General features: G+C 32.6%; 1 protein-coding gene across 12 annotated transcripts in view; it reads left to right on the top strand.

Annotated features, from left to right (window-relative positions):
* PTPRK (protein tyrosine phosphatase receptor type K) overlaps positions 1-15,889 on the top strand; it is a 559,129-nt gene that overhangs the window by 528,998 nt on the left and 14,242 nt on the right. For 8 of the 12 annotated variants that reach the window (XM_063813453.1, XM_054686295.1, XM_001167592.6 and 5 more), the window contains 9 exons: positions 15-199; positions 1,931-2,018; positions 3,381-3,457; positions 3,653-3,670; positions 6,229-6,265; positions 7,540-7,637; positions 8,048-8,164; positions 13,067-13,221; positions 15,564-15,699. In XM_063813453.1, the coding sequence (XP_063669523.1) occupies positions 15-199; positions 1,931-2,018; positions 3,381-3,457; positions 3,653-3,670; positions 6,229-6,265; positions 7,540-7,637; positions 8,048-8,164; positions 13,067-13,221; positions 15,564-15,699 (911 nt within the window). The remainder of the gene's footprint in view (positions 1-14; positions 200-1,930; positions 2,019-3,380; positions 3,458-3,652; positions 3,671-6,228; positions 6,266-7,539; positions 7,638-8,047; positions 8,165-13,066; positions 13,222-15,563; positions 15,700-15,889) is intronic. The other 4 variants (XM_009451976.4, XM_001167740.6, XM_063813451.1 and 1 more) reach the window with 1 other exon arrangement.

Raw genomic sequence — 15,889 nt, 5'->3', positions numbered from 1 at the left:
CTGAAAAATGCCAGATGAGAACCACAGTGCTACAGCAGAGTCCAGTCGCCTTCTAGACGTACCTCGCTACCTCTGTGAAGGGACGGAATCCCCTTACCAGACAGGACAGCTGCATCCAGCCATCAGGGTAGCTGATTTACTGCAGCACATTAATCTCATGAAGACATCAGACAGCTATGGGTTCAAAGAGGAATATGAGGTGAATAAGTTTCGATACTGTATTGAATTTGATTTTTAACTATGATACTCAGTGGAATTTAACATTTTTTCCCCTCTCTTTAACACAACAAGGAGGGGATTGTTCTGTAGGCTCTCTAATCTAGTGTTTATGAGTGTACAACCAAGTGTGTGTACATGGGAATGGGAAGGGAATGGGGAAAAAAGCACTTCCCAGAGATATATGAGTCTAAATTTATTACAAGAATCTTTAACGTTGGATTCCGTAATTGATTTTACTATGGTATTAAAAAAAAAACACTTTGTGTATCTCCCCATGCAAAAATCAAGTAGCAATACACTTTGGGTCCCATTGTTCCATTGCAGATTCTATCATTTGAATGAATCAAGTAGCAGGTACTTCTCTGCCCCTTTTTTTGTTGACCTTATGGTTGAGAAATCAGATGAAGCTTTGTGCTCTAAATATACTACTTGCCACTCTCAGTTTAATTTTATGGATTATTGGTTGAGGGTGGCTGAGAAAAAAATAGAGCGCTGCAAATCTAGTAAACAACACTGAGAAGCCAAAAGAAGGCAGTGGGAAATTCTTCTTCCAACCTTATTTCCCCTTCCTACTCAAACCAAAATACCAGGACTTATCTCACAAAGGCAATGATTTAAAACCAAACATTCCAACAAACATAATATAGCAAAAGGAAAATAGTTCCTTTGCCACCCTTCACTTACTGAGAAATACCAATCTGGGGCATGGAAGGAAGCCAGTCCACTACCCATGAACACATCACAGTATGCACACATTTAAAGTGAAAGAATCCAAGTAATATTTTGCTTTGAAAAGGCCATCCAAAATACATCCAATTTCATGAAGAATCTTTTAAACTCCATATTTTATCTATGGATTACCTGTATACCTTAAATTAGGAGTGTTAGTTATCTCTGAATTTTGAAAGTTGATTTTAGATATATGCCAGAAACACTGCCGTAGTAACAAAATAAGTACAAGGAATTAGACTATTCTGCCAGAGCGGGTTCTTTTTGTTCATTTCATGTGTATTCCTGTGTACCTTGCTTCAAAGACCACTGGGCTCTTTGAAGACCCCGTTTCCTGTGTTGAGCAAAGTTTAAGTTCTTTTGCAAAATGAAATTTACACCCGTTTTAAATTGCTGCATATAGTAATTAAACTAGTCAACAAATTCATCTGTTCCCAGATTCTTGAAGAAGGGGACTCTATTTTAATTTTTATATGGTCCCTTGTTGTGAAGACTCACTCTTTTTCATGATCTTCAAAGAAACTCAGATGCGATGTATTGCACACAATTTAATGAATAATTATGGAGGGAAGCAGGTTTTCTTTCTACTGTTATAAATGCTAAATGATGCACACTTGAAAGATACTCATTAAAAGCTTTTTTGCAGTTTTGATGCATTATCATTCAATACGTTTTGAAAAGAATGATACTTTGCTACTTCTACCTCTCATTATAGTGATCTTAAATTTAAAATACTTTCAAGGTCCATTTTTTTTCTCTAAAGTTATTTTTTTGTCTTTAATTTGACCTGAATCCAATTTAAGATGAACAAGTATGAATCCAACAAAGCGGCTTTGAGGTCTGAGAATGAAACTTGTTTACTACTGTAGGACTGCTTTCCTCTCTGAGAAAGTGGTTTTTACTATTTGGGGCTTCAGAACAGATAAACCTGATTTTTAAAAAGGAATTAAATTCAGTCTGCTTATCCGTTTTGTTTTCCCAGAGCTTTTTTGAAGGACAGTCAGCATCTTGGGATGTAGCTAAAAAAGATCAAAATAGAGCAAAAAACCGATATGGAAACATTATAGCATGTAAGTTCCCATTCAATTCTTGGTGAATGTAAATATTATATGCTTATATGGTTTTAAACTTGAAGAAAAATCCCAGAGAGTGGTGTGTCTGTTTATGAAGTAATCTATTTAATATTAAAACAGCATTTACAATCAGGCTTGAGGGCTCATGCCTGTAATCCCAGCACTTTGGGAGGCCAAGGCAGGTGGATCACCTGAGGTCAGGAGGTTGAGACCAGCCTGGCCAACATGGCAAAACTCTATTTCTACTAAAAATACAAAAATCAGCTGGCTTGGTGGCACGCACCTGTAATCCTGGCTAATCAGGTTGCTAAGGAAAGAGAATTGCTTGAACCCGGGAGGTTGAGGTTGCAGTGAGCAGAGACTGCGTTACTGCACTCCAGCCTGGGCGACAAAGCGAGACTCTGTCTCAAAAAACAACAACAACAAACAAAAACAACATTGGCTATTAGCAGTGATTCTGAAATTGTCATCATCCTCATTAATTAAATTGACTCAGCCACTTCACCCTGTGGAGATAACTTGCTGTTTGATTTCATGTTTGTACATAAATGCATGGGGTGTTACTGAACAGCTAAGACTATCAGGATAATGAAAAAGTAAGATCTTTTCAGTTATAAATTGTTTTAACACTTCCATCAAACATATTCAAGATTGGGGTGTTATTCTTTCCACGTGCCTTTAATTCTTACTTGGAGCCACTGTCTAAACTCCAGTTGTTCGATATTATTTATCGTTAGGGACTTCCTCCTGAGTAAGTCCTCAAGATATACACGGGATAATAAAGTCATTATCAGACAAAACCACAGGATCAGTAAAGAAAGTAGCAGATAGTTTAACTTGTAACTAGCTGCTGATTTACCTAGACCACTCTGCTCTGAATTTAAATTATTTTAAAGTATCTTATGAATAGCTCAAAATCTAACCTTGATTCTCAGGGAGTAAGAAACTGAGAGCAGGAATTCAAAATTCACTTTTTAATTCTGTGGCTCATTTGCTGTAAAGTGCAGAAGAAAAGGATCCAACCCGTTTAAAGTCATGACTAAAAAGCAAAATTAGAAGTTAAGTCTAGTTCAGTTATGTAGACAATTCTATGACTCAAATGATTACTTACCAGACAATTTCATGTCTCCTAAACACTAACTATGAAGGTTCAAGTCAGTGAAGCTTAAGTCACACAATATTATAAGTGTAATAGCAAGGTTCACTAACATTCTTATATTTCTTCAAAGGACTGATTTGGTAGTAGTATACTATGGATAGACTATGGGCAACCACTGAATTCTTTAGTCTCTACCAATGACATTGTCTCAGAACAGGGGGAAAATTTAACAGCTTATATTTATTATTTTAAAATTTTAGATGATCACTCCAGAGTGATTTTGCAACCTGTAGAGGATGATCCTTCCTCAGATTATATTAATGCCAACTATATTGATGTAAGTATTTTTATAGTTAAGTATGTCTACTTTATTGGCTTATATATATGAACCTTTTTGCTTATTACCTATAAAGTGATTGCTAGCTTTTTAAAATATAAAAGTACAAACTGTACACTTTTCCTTGTTCTGCGTCCTAGTACTTACTGACATTGTTGTGCTTTCTTTCACACCTGACTTTGGTTTGGGCTGTAGATTTGGCTGTACAGGGATGTAAGTACCACTATATGTAAATAACAGCACCCTATTATAAATACAAACATTCTTAATTACAGTTATTACTAATGCTCTGTTACTACTAGTTATTTCTGCATGCTTCACCTAATTAGCTTCATACAATATATCTCTGTTCGTTTTTTTGTAATTCTTTCACATGCGTAAAGATCTATTTTACCACCTTCCCTTTTCTTGTGTAGAAAAACAGGACCATTTTTAGCTTTGACAGTTTATTATGTACTCGAGTTTTATTTGTTGATGATTTCTGTTTCTGGCTTTTATTCTTACCCTTCCCTAAACATATGTGAGAAGCTGGATAGTATGATGTGTATTAGTGTTACTGAAATTTTACTTTTTACATTTGACTTCTGACGTTAAAATGAGTAGGGAGACTATTTTGTGATGTGTTGTATTGGCTTTTAAAGTAATAAAATTACTCAGGCAAAATAATTACTAAATTTCAATTGTAAAATACACATATCACACATATATATCGAATCACAGAAATGAAAAAGGTTGCTTCGATCATATATTTCACTGTTAAATTTTGATTACATACGTATCTACATGGAAATTCTTTATTTAAAGGAAGTAATTATCAAACAAAATATAAAATATTCTTAAAGGGCAATATATTACATTACCTATAAGGAAGACAGGCTCTTTGTGATACCACCTGGTTCATAATCACCCTGGAGATCTTGGGAATGTTACTTCTCTCTCTGTACCTCAGTTTCCTTATCTTTGCAGTGGGGATAGTAATAACAGTACTAACCTCATCACTTTGTTGTGAGAATTCAATGAAGTAATGCATGTTGAGCATTTTGCCCAATGCCTAGCATATATTTAGCACTCTTTAAACTTCAACTATTTTTTTTACAATTAAAATCTAGGTGTGCTATAATTAAATTGATTCACAATATGTATAATTATAAGACAAAAGGTGGAGGTATTAAGAATGGTAGCATATGTATACTTTTATAGACCTAAAAGATATGAAACCTAGGACCCAACATTTTATAATTTCCATAAATAGGAAATAATTTTCATTACATTTATTAGGTTCACATTTTAGAGTTATGAATTGTCATTATGTATTTAGTTGAACTAATATATTTTATAAAGCATAGTATGTGAGTATATGGGTTCAATTTCTGATCATAATCTTACTCTTATTCATTATATAAATTTATCAAACGTCATTATGTAAAACTAAGCTAATGGTCTAATTTTTAGAATAAAAAAATCAACAGTTCTATGACAAATTTGTAATTGTTCTTACCTATTTAGTTTAACCTGGGTTTTCTGCCAGGACATGTACACTGGAGCCTTGTTATAAAATTATTTCATGGTTCATATGGTAGGACTGTATTTTAAATAAGACTTGTTATCCAGTCTTTCTGTTAAGACCCCAGTGTATTTTGGTCTATTTCTATACAATTTCATAATTTTCCCTCTCCCATTAGTTCATTATATGTAAACGATATGAGTATATACTTCTGCAATTGGTATTTTTTTTAAGAAGTGGAAATGAAATACCTATAAAGCTTGGAAAAATTTTTCCATAAAACATTGTGCTATTTTCCATAAAACATTGTGGTATATTAAAAATTTGAAATCTTCCAAATTTGCAACAACGTAATACTCATGCTATTAAATTTTAGGTTGGAGATCTCAGTTCACATGTATTTATATGTGTATTGAGTTGCCCACACCAGTATGTGGACAAATTGTACCACAGACTTTTACTAAGGCTCATTGGTAAATATGCAACAAATTCAGAACTTAGGATCATATCATCAACATTTTTACAACTTATGCTTTGTTGTTATTCAAACCAATTGAGAGCAACTAAAAATCTATTCCTCCTCAACAGAACTTTTAGCACACTGAAAAAAAAAATACTAAATTTTTGCTCAAGATAAGATGCATTTTTAAAAACTCTTCTTTCCCTATATATATGTGTGTATCTATAATTATGTGTGTGTAAATTAACATTGTGAGCACGCACAAAATAGTTTTTGCATATCCCTGAATGTGTTGTAGAACAGGAATATTCTCTAAAAATCTCAGCAGGACTTTGATTGGATGCACACATGCATTGTCCAGCTCTAACATTGGAATGTTCTGTTATTTTTTTATGGTTCTAATATGTCCTCGTCCATTTGTAATGCAGTGTGTTGTACTTTTGGATGATAAAATGAGAATTAATATTTTTAAACACTATTTTACCAGGAATGAATGACTAAACATTTACATGAAGGCATAAACATTTTAGTGAAACCAAACAAAATCTATGAGGTTATTCCATGGCAAACAAAAATCAATTATACAATATATATTCTAATCAGAGCCTTTAAAATATTTAATTTTTGTTTTATGTTTACCTTTCAGATAACGTAGGTTTGAGAAGTGAACTATGTGTTCACTACTCATTTCTGGACTTTTTATTATAACTTAATCTTAACAGGTGGTTGTCTTCATCTTTTTATGCCTTCATTCATTTATTTCTGATATTGATGTAAAATGATAACTAATTTGTTCTCTTATTTTAGGGCTACCAGAGACCAAGTCATTACATTGCAACCCAAGGTAAAACTTTGCCTTGTTAAATGTTATAGAAAAAACAAACTTGCTTATTCATCTATGTGGTGGTTTTTATTTTTTTTAATTTTATCTTAGTAACAAAAAAATCAGCCCTTCTGATTAACACTGCTCCTTACTCATTTGTATAGTACAAATTTATTGTGTGTGTAAAGCTTATATAAATTTAAGCTTGATTTACTTTTAATTAAAAGTGAAAGAAAAGCTGGTAGTGGTTATTATGATTTGATCCTTGTTACACAGATAGGTCAGAGCACTAGTCAATAGTGCCAGTCAGAGGAATTACTCATTTTTGAGGAAAGGAAAAAGAAGTCTCATATAAGAGGCCTGTCTTCTTGCAGCAAGTTTTTTAATAGTACCCAAGACCAATATTGTTATAATGAGCTGTTATACTGAGCAATTTTTTGACGAGTCAAGACTGAAACAAAACAAAGAGATGGAATTTAGTCAAGTTAATTCTTCATGGAATATAATAAGACAGTAGAGAGATCTTGTTATAGTGGTACACTGGGGAGTAAAAGTATCCAAATAACAACAACAAAAAAAGCATCTGTAGTTATCTCTCTAAATTGACTACTGGCCCTCAGAAGAGAAACCTGTACATCTTTTTTATATAAAAGGAAAGTAAAACAAAAGCTAGGTTTACTCTTTTAACAGGGGTCATTTTTCTGTGTTTTCACATATCTTTGGAGTAATTGAGTTCAGTTGTGTACTCTTTAAAGTTAGAAAGATCGACCATAGTGGTGAACAGTATTCAGTTTTATGGTATTCGGTAGAGAATAGCCCAGCACATGCGTTTGCAGTTTGGAGATATTATGATAAGATTAGGATATGTCCTTATGTGTAAGGATATGTTTTTATTGATCCCTAAACATGCACTATTTATAAATAGTGGGCACTTATTTAATTGGTAATATATGCTGTCTGGTTGATGGTGGTATAAGAGTTCTATTTTTTACATATATTTGAAGATGCATTAAAGTGACTTAGTGACAAATATAAATACCCAACAAACTAGTGATAGTTTCTTCTAAACTGGGAAGTGTAGAGGGCAAATTGAAAAAAACAAAAACTTGTATATGCCTGTGTTTTTGTCTATTGTGGGAATTTAGATATGAACTGAATTTAAGTATTTTCAGTGACATTTTGTGTTAGACCTTTTTTGGAATTACTTAGTTTACTCTGCTTCTTATCTTAGCTAAACTTCTTACTAACTACAAAATTCCTTTGATAACATAATATTCAAATTAATTTCTTTGTAGGTCCCGTTCATGAAACAGTGTATGATTTCTGGAGGATGATTTGGCAAGAACAATCTGCTTGCATTGTGATGGTTACAAATTTAGTTGAGGTTGGCCGGGTAAGAGGAAGAAAAAGAATTTTTTTGTCATAAAAATGAACATAGTTGAGAAGCAACATGTAAGACACTCAAAATAGAATATCATCCAATTGTTTAAAAAAAATTATAGGCACAGCATTTTAATTGAGTACTTCTAAGTAGACCTTGACTGGCTGAAAAATTATTTGATTTCTCATTGAGTAATAAAATAAGCTTTAATTTTGTACTGGAATCTAACTGCATTATCAGGCTTGTATATTTTTTGTGAGACTATATAAACTCTGTTTATTGTATAATAGATTTTTTTCTCATTTATAGATTTTTAAACTGAGTTTTAATTGTGACCTAAGGAGTTATTGCTGGAATTAAATCACCTTGGCTAATTAGTATTATATATTCAGGTCTGTCTATATATTCTTTTTGTCACTTAGGTTAAATGCTATAAATATTGGCCTGATGATACTGAAGTTTATGGCGACTTCAAAGTAACGTGTGTAGAAATGGAACCACTTGCTGAATATGTAGTTAGGACATTCACCCTGGAAAGGGTAAGTACTCTAAAATTCTATTTTAAAAAGTGATATCAAAACTGCTTTTTCTCTTAAAATCTTTGCCAAGTTCTGTTTTGATGATGCTATAAAATCCATTCATTCATGTATTCATTCCACAAATGTTTATTTGAGAGTTTACTATGTGCCAGACATGTTTCTAAACCTTGGGACACATGTTAAAATCTCCTCGTGTGGATCTTATAGCCGATTGAATTAAGACAGCAATAAAAATAAATAAATCTAATATATCATACATCATGACAAGTGCTATAGAGAAAAATAATGTTGGGGAAGGAAGTAGGGAATATTATTGAGGCAGGGTAAGAAATGGTTTACAATTCTGAAAGGATGATCAAAGAAAAATTCATTGTTGAGAAAGTAATATGAGTAGAGACCTGAAATAAGTGAGGGAGTGACGGGTTATGTCCAGGGCAATAATGTTTCTGACAGAGGGGAGAGTCATTTCAGAAGCCTGGAGGCATGTGTAAAGCTGTTAGAATGCCAGACAGTCACCAGGCCAAGATGTGCAGATATCCGTAAGTGAAGGGAAAAGAAATACAAAATGAAGGCAGAGAAATCACAAAATTAGATAAGTGGTGCCTTGTAGGCCATGATGATTTTAGTTCATACTAAAATTGAGTTAGGCTGCCATTGTAGGGTTTGTGAGCTCAGGGATAACATGGTCTGAATTTTATTTCTAAAAGGATCACTCCAAGTGTTACATTGCAAAGAATAACGTAAGGTGGCTGGTGTAGTAGACTAAAGTGGAATATAGTAACAGTGAAATACATTTTGTGGTAAAGCTTGGTAGATTTGACCACACAAAATTGTGAAATTACCTGTGGCACAAAAAAATATCAAAGGTACATACAGACAGAAGAACCTTGCGATTGTTTATTAATGTCCTTAATTTATAATGTTAATACCAGTAGAAGAAAAAAAAAACTAGAATCTCTGAAGAAACACAATTGTTAACAAGCCTATTAAAAATGTTTAATCTAGTGTACTTATATACCATTTTGTCCTTCCAAATCAGCAAGAACTTTAAAAAAGAATAATCCTCATTGATTGTTAGAGTATGTTGAAACGTATTTTTATACGTTACTGATCATAGTTAAATCGCTACAAACCTTCTTTAAATCAATAAAACAGTATATCTCCAGAGCTTTAAAATGTTTATGTCCTTTGAGAAGTTAACTTTCATGAATCTTTCCTAAGGAATTTATTTAAAATACAATGACTTCATTTATAGTATTAAAAACTTATAGATAACCATAAATGCCCAACAATAGAGAAATAATTGAATAGTATTTTATAAAAATACTTGTGAGTTATCCTACCAACATGAAAAAATTAGGCAAAATATTAAGTTGAAAGTAGCATTATACAGAACAACATAATCATGATTATTCTAACTGTAAAATATGTATGAAAATTTCTTAGACAAATCAAGTAGAATAAAATAAGCAATTGATATGGGAGATTTCAGAAAGAAGCATTAAGCTTGATTGAATGAATAACTAGCTCATATTATTAAAAAGGAAATGTGGAATATGCAGTCTCTTAAGTTCATACAAGTCTTGTAAAAATCAGTGATGAACTTAGTAATAAGGAAAACCTGAATACTTAACAAAAAGTTGAGATATTGCCAAAATCCAATAGAAAGCAATAACAAACCGCTGACCAGTGGCCCCAGAAATTAGCCTATTAGAAGTCACCAAATCCTCTTCTGAATAATCCCTGAATGATTTCCTCAAAACTAAAATTATATTATATAGATCAATAGTTTTACATCAAAATTTACCTCATTATTCTGTAAGAAAAATTTATACTCATAAGTGATTTCTGTTTTGAAATGTGCTCTGAAATCATGTGAAAAATTATAACATTGGAAAATCAGAAAAAGTAGAATAGAACAAAGGAAAAATTAAATATAAAAAACGAGAAGAAAGAAATAAAAAGCTTGTTTATTGAAAAGATCAATAAAGTAATTAAACCACTATTAATTCTAAATGAGGTACAATGAAAACAAAATATACAATATTAGGAAACACAGAGGGACATAGCCATTATACTTGCTATTAGAAAAGCTATAGAAAATATTATGTATAAACTTAAAAATATAACTTTTAGTCTAGGACACGGATTTTCTGACAAATGCTAATTTTCAAAAATTAGGTCACAAAGATTTAGAAGCATGAATAGCTGGTAGAAGAAAATAGGATGATTGTTAAACTTTATCATTAAAATTGCACTATGGTTTTAAAGTTAAAGTTCCTTTATACTTTAAGGAATAGCTAATATCTATGTTTTAAAAGTTAGCATAATGTACTTGGAAGGCTGAGGCAAGAGAATCATCCGAGTTCGGAAGGCAGAGGTTGCAGTGAGCCAAGATGGCACCACTGCACTCCAGCCTGGGTGACAGAGGGAGACACTGTCTCAAAAAAAAAAAAAAAAAAAAAAAAAAAAAGGTTAGCATAATGATGATAACAGAATCAGATAAAGATAGCATTCTCTGGAGCTCTCATTCCCTCTTTCATGATGTCTTTCTTCTCTCTCTTCCTCTCTTCCCCCTCTTCCTGTCTTCCCCATGCACACACATATTGCAGACCAATTTCATTCAAGAACATGAAAAAATTCAAAATATGATATTGAAAATTTGGATCTAGTAGTGAATTAAGAAAATATCACTACATGACCTATTATTTTTTCCCTAAGAATGCAAGAATATTTCAACAGTAGTGGGAAATCTAACAGGATATTTCATTATGTCAGTACATTAAAGTACCAAAACTGTATGACTTTATTAATAGATTAATGCATTTAATTTTATTTTCAAAATATTTATAGTAATACTCTAATTAGGGAAATTAAGAGGCATCCTAAACATGATAAAGGTGATTCAACAATACCTAGTAGCAGCCATGTTAAGGAATGAAGAACTAACAACTATTTATTTATCATAAAAAACTAGTATAAAGATTATATTACTGCTTCTACAATCATGAATGTTATGTGGATAATCAGTGTCACTAATATTAAACATTTTTGGAAGTTTTAGCAAATGAAATAAGGCAGCAAGAGGAATAAACTGTGTAACTACTAGAAAAGACAAATTATTTTAAGATGAAAGGATTTATACCAAGAAAAGTATGGATAATATTTTTAAATGGGATGTATAAACATGTATTTAAATGACCAAATCTGCATAAATATTCATGAGTTATAGCTTGTCTTTATATTAGTGATAAACAGAAGTAAGAAAATATTACTAAATAATCTTTAAAAATACAAAGTGCCAAAATATCTCAGAATATATTTAATAAGAACGATACAGTTCCTGATTGAATAAAAACACAAAAGTGTACTTACGGATACGCATAATAAGTGAATGAGTGGAGACATGCACCATGTTCCAGAATATGGGAGTACTTGATATTAATATCACTGTATGGATTTAATACAATCCTATTTGGAAAATCATTGGATTTTTTTTTCTTATTATTTAGAACAAGAAAATGGGGGGGGGGGTTGTTTTTTCAACCACATATTTGAAAATCATTCAGAAAAATTTAAAAAAAAAATCAGGGAATAGGTGCTGACATATGAAAATGTACTAAAAAGAGCAAACCCTATACATGTAATAGAAAGATAAAGGGAGCAAGGCCTATTAAGCAACTCCAATAAAAGAATTAATATAGAAGGAGTAAAGTATTACCTAAAATCAGGCCATGAAACAATTTTTGACCTTCCTCACTAGAGTTGAAAAGTAGCAAAAGGTGATTTTCCATTGGGTTGATTCCATGGTGATGCTTATCATTGTGATTGTTACAGTTATTTATTGATGATCCCTGCTTTGTGTAGGGTATTGTGCTAGGAATTGGAATTAAGAAAACCTTTAAGAAATGATCACTAACTTCCAAGGTTTTGGTGGTATTGGTTTGTATAAGATTGAATCTAAAGATAAACTGTTTTTCTCAATTTTGTTTATTTCATGTAATGTGTCTGCCTTTTCTGATTGAACAAGTGAGATTGATAGTTCACAGATAGTTCACAGTAGAATTTGAATTATATAGATTATAGTGGGATTTTTTTTCCTTTTGCTACAAATGTGAGTTCTTAAAAATAAATTCGGCAATATTTCATCTATACCTTCCAAGCTGTGCTACCTCAGTCTACAGACTTCTAAAAAAAGGAAGGAAAAAGCTTTGAAATGTGCATTTATAGGGTTCTCTTAAATTAACCCAATAGGAGAGCAGCACAACAGCAGATGCTTCACTTCTTTCATTTTGTATTTTTGTTACTATAAGTAATACTGCGCTGAATTATTTCACAGAGCTAAGAAAAATAGTTTGCCCAAAGAACAGTTTAGCTGCCTGTATATTTTCACAAGCCAATCTAGAGCAGCACTGTCCTGGAAAATCCCTACATGCTATGCTTCAAAACCATTTTCAACATGGATAAGCAAGGCATTAAAATCTCTTTGTGAGGTGAGAAGCTAGAAAGTTGCTTTTATACACCACTTGAGAACTCAGTGCATTGGGTCAATGGGGCAGCATTTTAGCTTTCCCATTTCCTTCTTTTCCCCTAATAATTTAATGTGTTGTCACTCCCAGCAAGAAACAAGCTGTCAAAGTAAATAAAATTTACCCAGACTTTTAGAACTGAGCAAGACTTATAATTTTCTTTCTTTGGCAGTTGTCTGACAATAAAGGTAAGCTCCTAGTCCATGTTAGGCCTTCATTTTATTATATTTTTTTTTTTAAGAAAAGGCATAGTCTTTCGTAAAGGTTTTATTGTTATCATTGTCAGTTGGGTCTGTACCCATAATTGTGTTTAATGGCTTTATTTTGGCCATTAAAATGGCTTTTGAAAACATTTCTTTCCATCTTTGCACAGAGGGGATACAATGAAATCCGTGAAGTTAAACAGTTCCATTTCACGGGCTGGCCTGACCATGGAGTGCCCTACCATGCTACAGGGCTGCTTTCCTTTATCCGGCGAGTCAAGTTATCGAACCCTCCCAGTGCTGGCCCCATCGTTGTACATTGCAGGTAAGTGGTGGTCCAAATGGTATTGACCGTATGCAATCAGCTTTTTTTAGAGTATCAAGACAAGGCTTTTGAGCACAAAAACTAATGTGTGCTTACAAAGTTCCAGCTTGCTTGTATTATAGATAAAGTAAAACAGCAATAAAATAAAAGTTGGCTGTAAGTAGTCTATAAAACAGGAACTTAAGAAATACATACATTCATCCTAATGCGTGTAGTGTTATCCACAATTTAAAGTATAGAAACTCTGCCTTTTAGTGGCAACATCTGTGTTTTTTGTTTTTATCACTTTTGCAAATCCCATATTGTATAGAATGCTAGGTTGAAATAGACATTTCTTGCCAATCTAGAAAATTCCCAATAGAATTCCAGCTTTAAGACTAAATTTCAGACATACAGAGTTACTAAATGGCCTAAATTGCAAGGATTTGTGCTGCAAAACAGCTATTTAAAAATTTTTTTAAAGAATTCACATTAGAGGACCTTGAAAACTGCATCAGTGAGATTCAGCAAATATATGCCAAAAAACACGAGCATTATATCCAGACTTTCTTCTGATTAGAAACTTCTCTTAAAACAAGCATTTAGAGATACTAAAAGCAAATTACATGGCCTCATTTTGAGGTGTGACCAGAAAAATAAGTACTGAATCTGAAAAGCGTTTCCTAGATGATGCTGCACACCATTCTCATACGCTCTTCCCTCCAAGCTACATAATAGGTTGTACCTAAGCATTTTTTGCTTTCTGAAAATCCAGCCTATTCAGGATTTAAATAACCATGTATAAAAGAGGGGGAAAAAAGCAGAGAATGAAGTAAAGGTAAAACATCCCATAGGATCAGATACTATGTACCCTGAAAACAAAAAAAACTTCGTTTCAATCCTCCTCATGAAATCTGATGTACTCTTAAATTACATTCCTGTCTCCAACTCTGGGAACAGTGATTGAGAAGATGGTAGGGGACAAAGATAAATAGAGATAGCCACAATATCTTTTGCTTAAATTTCTAAAAGAACAGTGAGTTTAAGAGAAGTGACCAAATCTGAATAACAAGGAAATAATGTTACTAGCCTATCTAAGCACTTAGAAAATGAGATAAATAGGTTTTCAACTTAAGGATTTCTTGATTTATCAGAGAGGTTTACTTTCTTATGAATTGCTTGCCTCAGAAATGCTCCAAGATTCTCAGATACTCTCTTGAAACAGAAGTGTCATTTTCCACTTACACGGAAGCATCTCTGGACTACAAAGTGAATTCCCCACTCCCCCCAAAAAATCCTTATTTTGTTTTCCCCATTGACTTCTATTTATAAAATTGGAGAAACATTCCCCAGCGGCAAAATAATCACAGTATATTACAATTAAAGGACACAAAATGTGGTGAGATAGAGGAATACATTTTAGTGTTCTATACCACTGTAGGATGAGTCTGGTAAATGATAATGTTTAGTTTGAGAGAGCTAGAAGGAAGATACTGAATGTTCACAACATAAATGATACATGTTTGAGAGGACGCATATGCCAATCACCCTTTTCTGATCACTCTACATTATATGTATTAAAATATCACTATGTATCCAAGAATATATACATTATTATTTGCCAATTAAAGACTAAAATATAATTTTTTAAAAGTATTTTTAAAAATTAACTTTAGAATTAAATACAGTAAGATAGTGGCTAGCCTTTTGATTTGCTGGGAATCATATTCTACACCTAATAATTCATTTTCCTTTCTCTTCAGATCATGATTCAAATAGTCTTTACACTGTTACTCTCCTCCCCTTTGATAACCGTCATTCTCTTGCCCACCCCCACCATTTGCATTTCCTGTGAAGCGTGGCTCCTCAGATTTCCCGTTTAAAGTTTTGGGAATTAATTTTCTTTTGCCTTGGTATTTACAAGAGGTGAAGACAGTGAGTGAGCCAACATTCTCACATTGTTGCCAGAGGACACACAACTAGATGAATCTAAAAATATTCAATCTTGAGTTAAATTTTGAAGCGTGAATCTGCCACTTGATCAATTCTATGAACTTGAAATTATGTGTATTAAATTTACATAAAATGAAAATTGTGAGAGAGGTGTGGAACTTAAACAGTGTTATTTTCAATTTGAAAATAATTTAGAACTCTTGTTCCAATCTTTAGTTTATACCAAAGCAGATACTCTGCATGAAGCTATTTGTACATTAATAAGCTTTTACACAGCAGGGACAAGTGCTGTGCCTTGCAGTTTGTTAAATCAATTTGATTCTACCTATCTGACAGTGGAAAAAGTCCTTATTTAAGGTTATGAAGACTAACATGCTTCTTACAATTCATTAAATTTAATTGTTTTTCAGTGCTGGTGCTGGACGAACTGGCTGCTACATTGTGATTGACATCATGCTAGACATGGCTGAAAGAGAGGGTGTTGTTGATATTTACAATTGTGTCAAAGCCTTAAGATCTCGGCGTATTAACATGGTCCAGACAGAGGTATGTAGATTTACCTGTAGTGGACTTATTTTTATTTTTTATTTTTTTTGCAAACAAAGAGTAGATGTCTCTCATATATACTCTACTCAACTGAAAGAGATGTTTTTCATGTGTAATCAATATTAGCTGAGTCATATAGAAAAATATTGGTGTTTTAATTCATATTTCCATATAGAGAAAATTTTCCGTA

This window comes from Pan troglodytes, chromosome 5, assembly GCF_028858775.2.
Source record: "Pan troglodytes isolate AG18354 chromosome 5, NHGRI_mPanTro3-v2.0_pri, whole genome shotgun sequence".
In the NCBI taxonomy this organism is placed as follows: Eukaryota; Metazoa; Chordata; class Mammalia; order Primates; family Hominidae; genus Pan; species Pan troglodytes.
The sequence above is the reverse complement of the archived record's forward strand: the minus strand, read 5'-3'. Positions and strand labels throughout refer to the sequence as shown.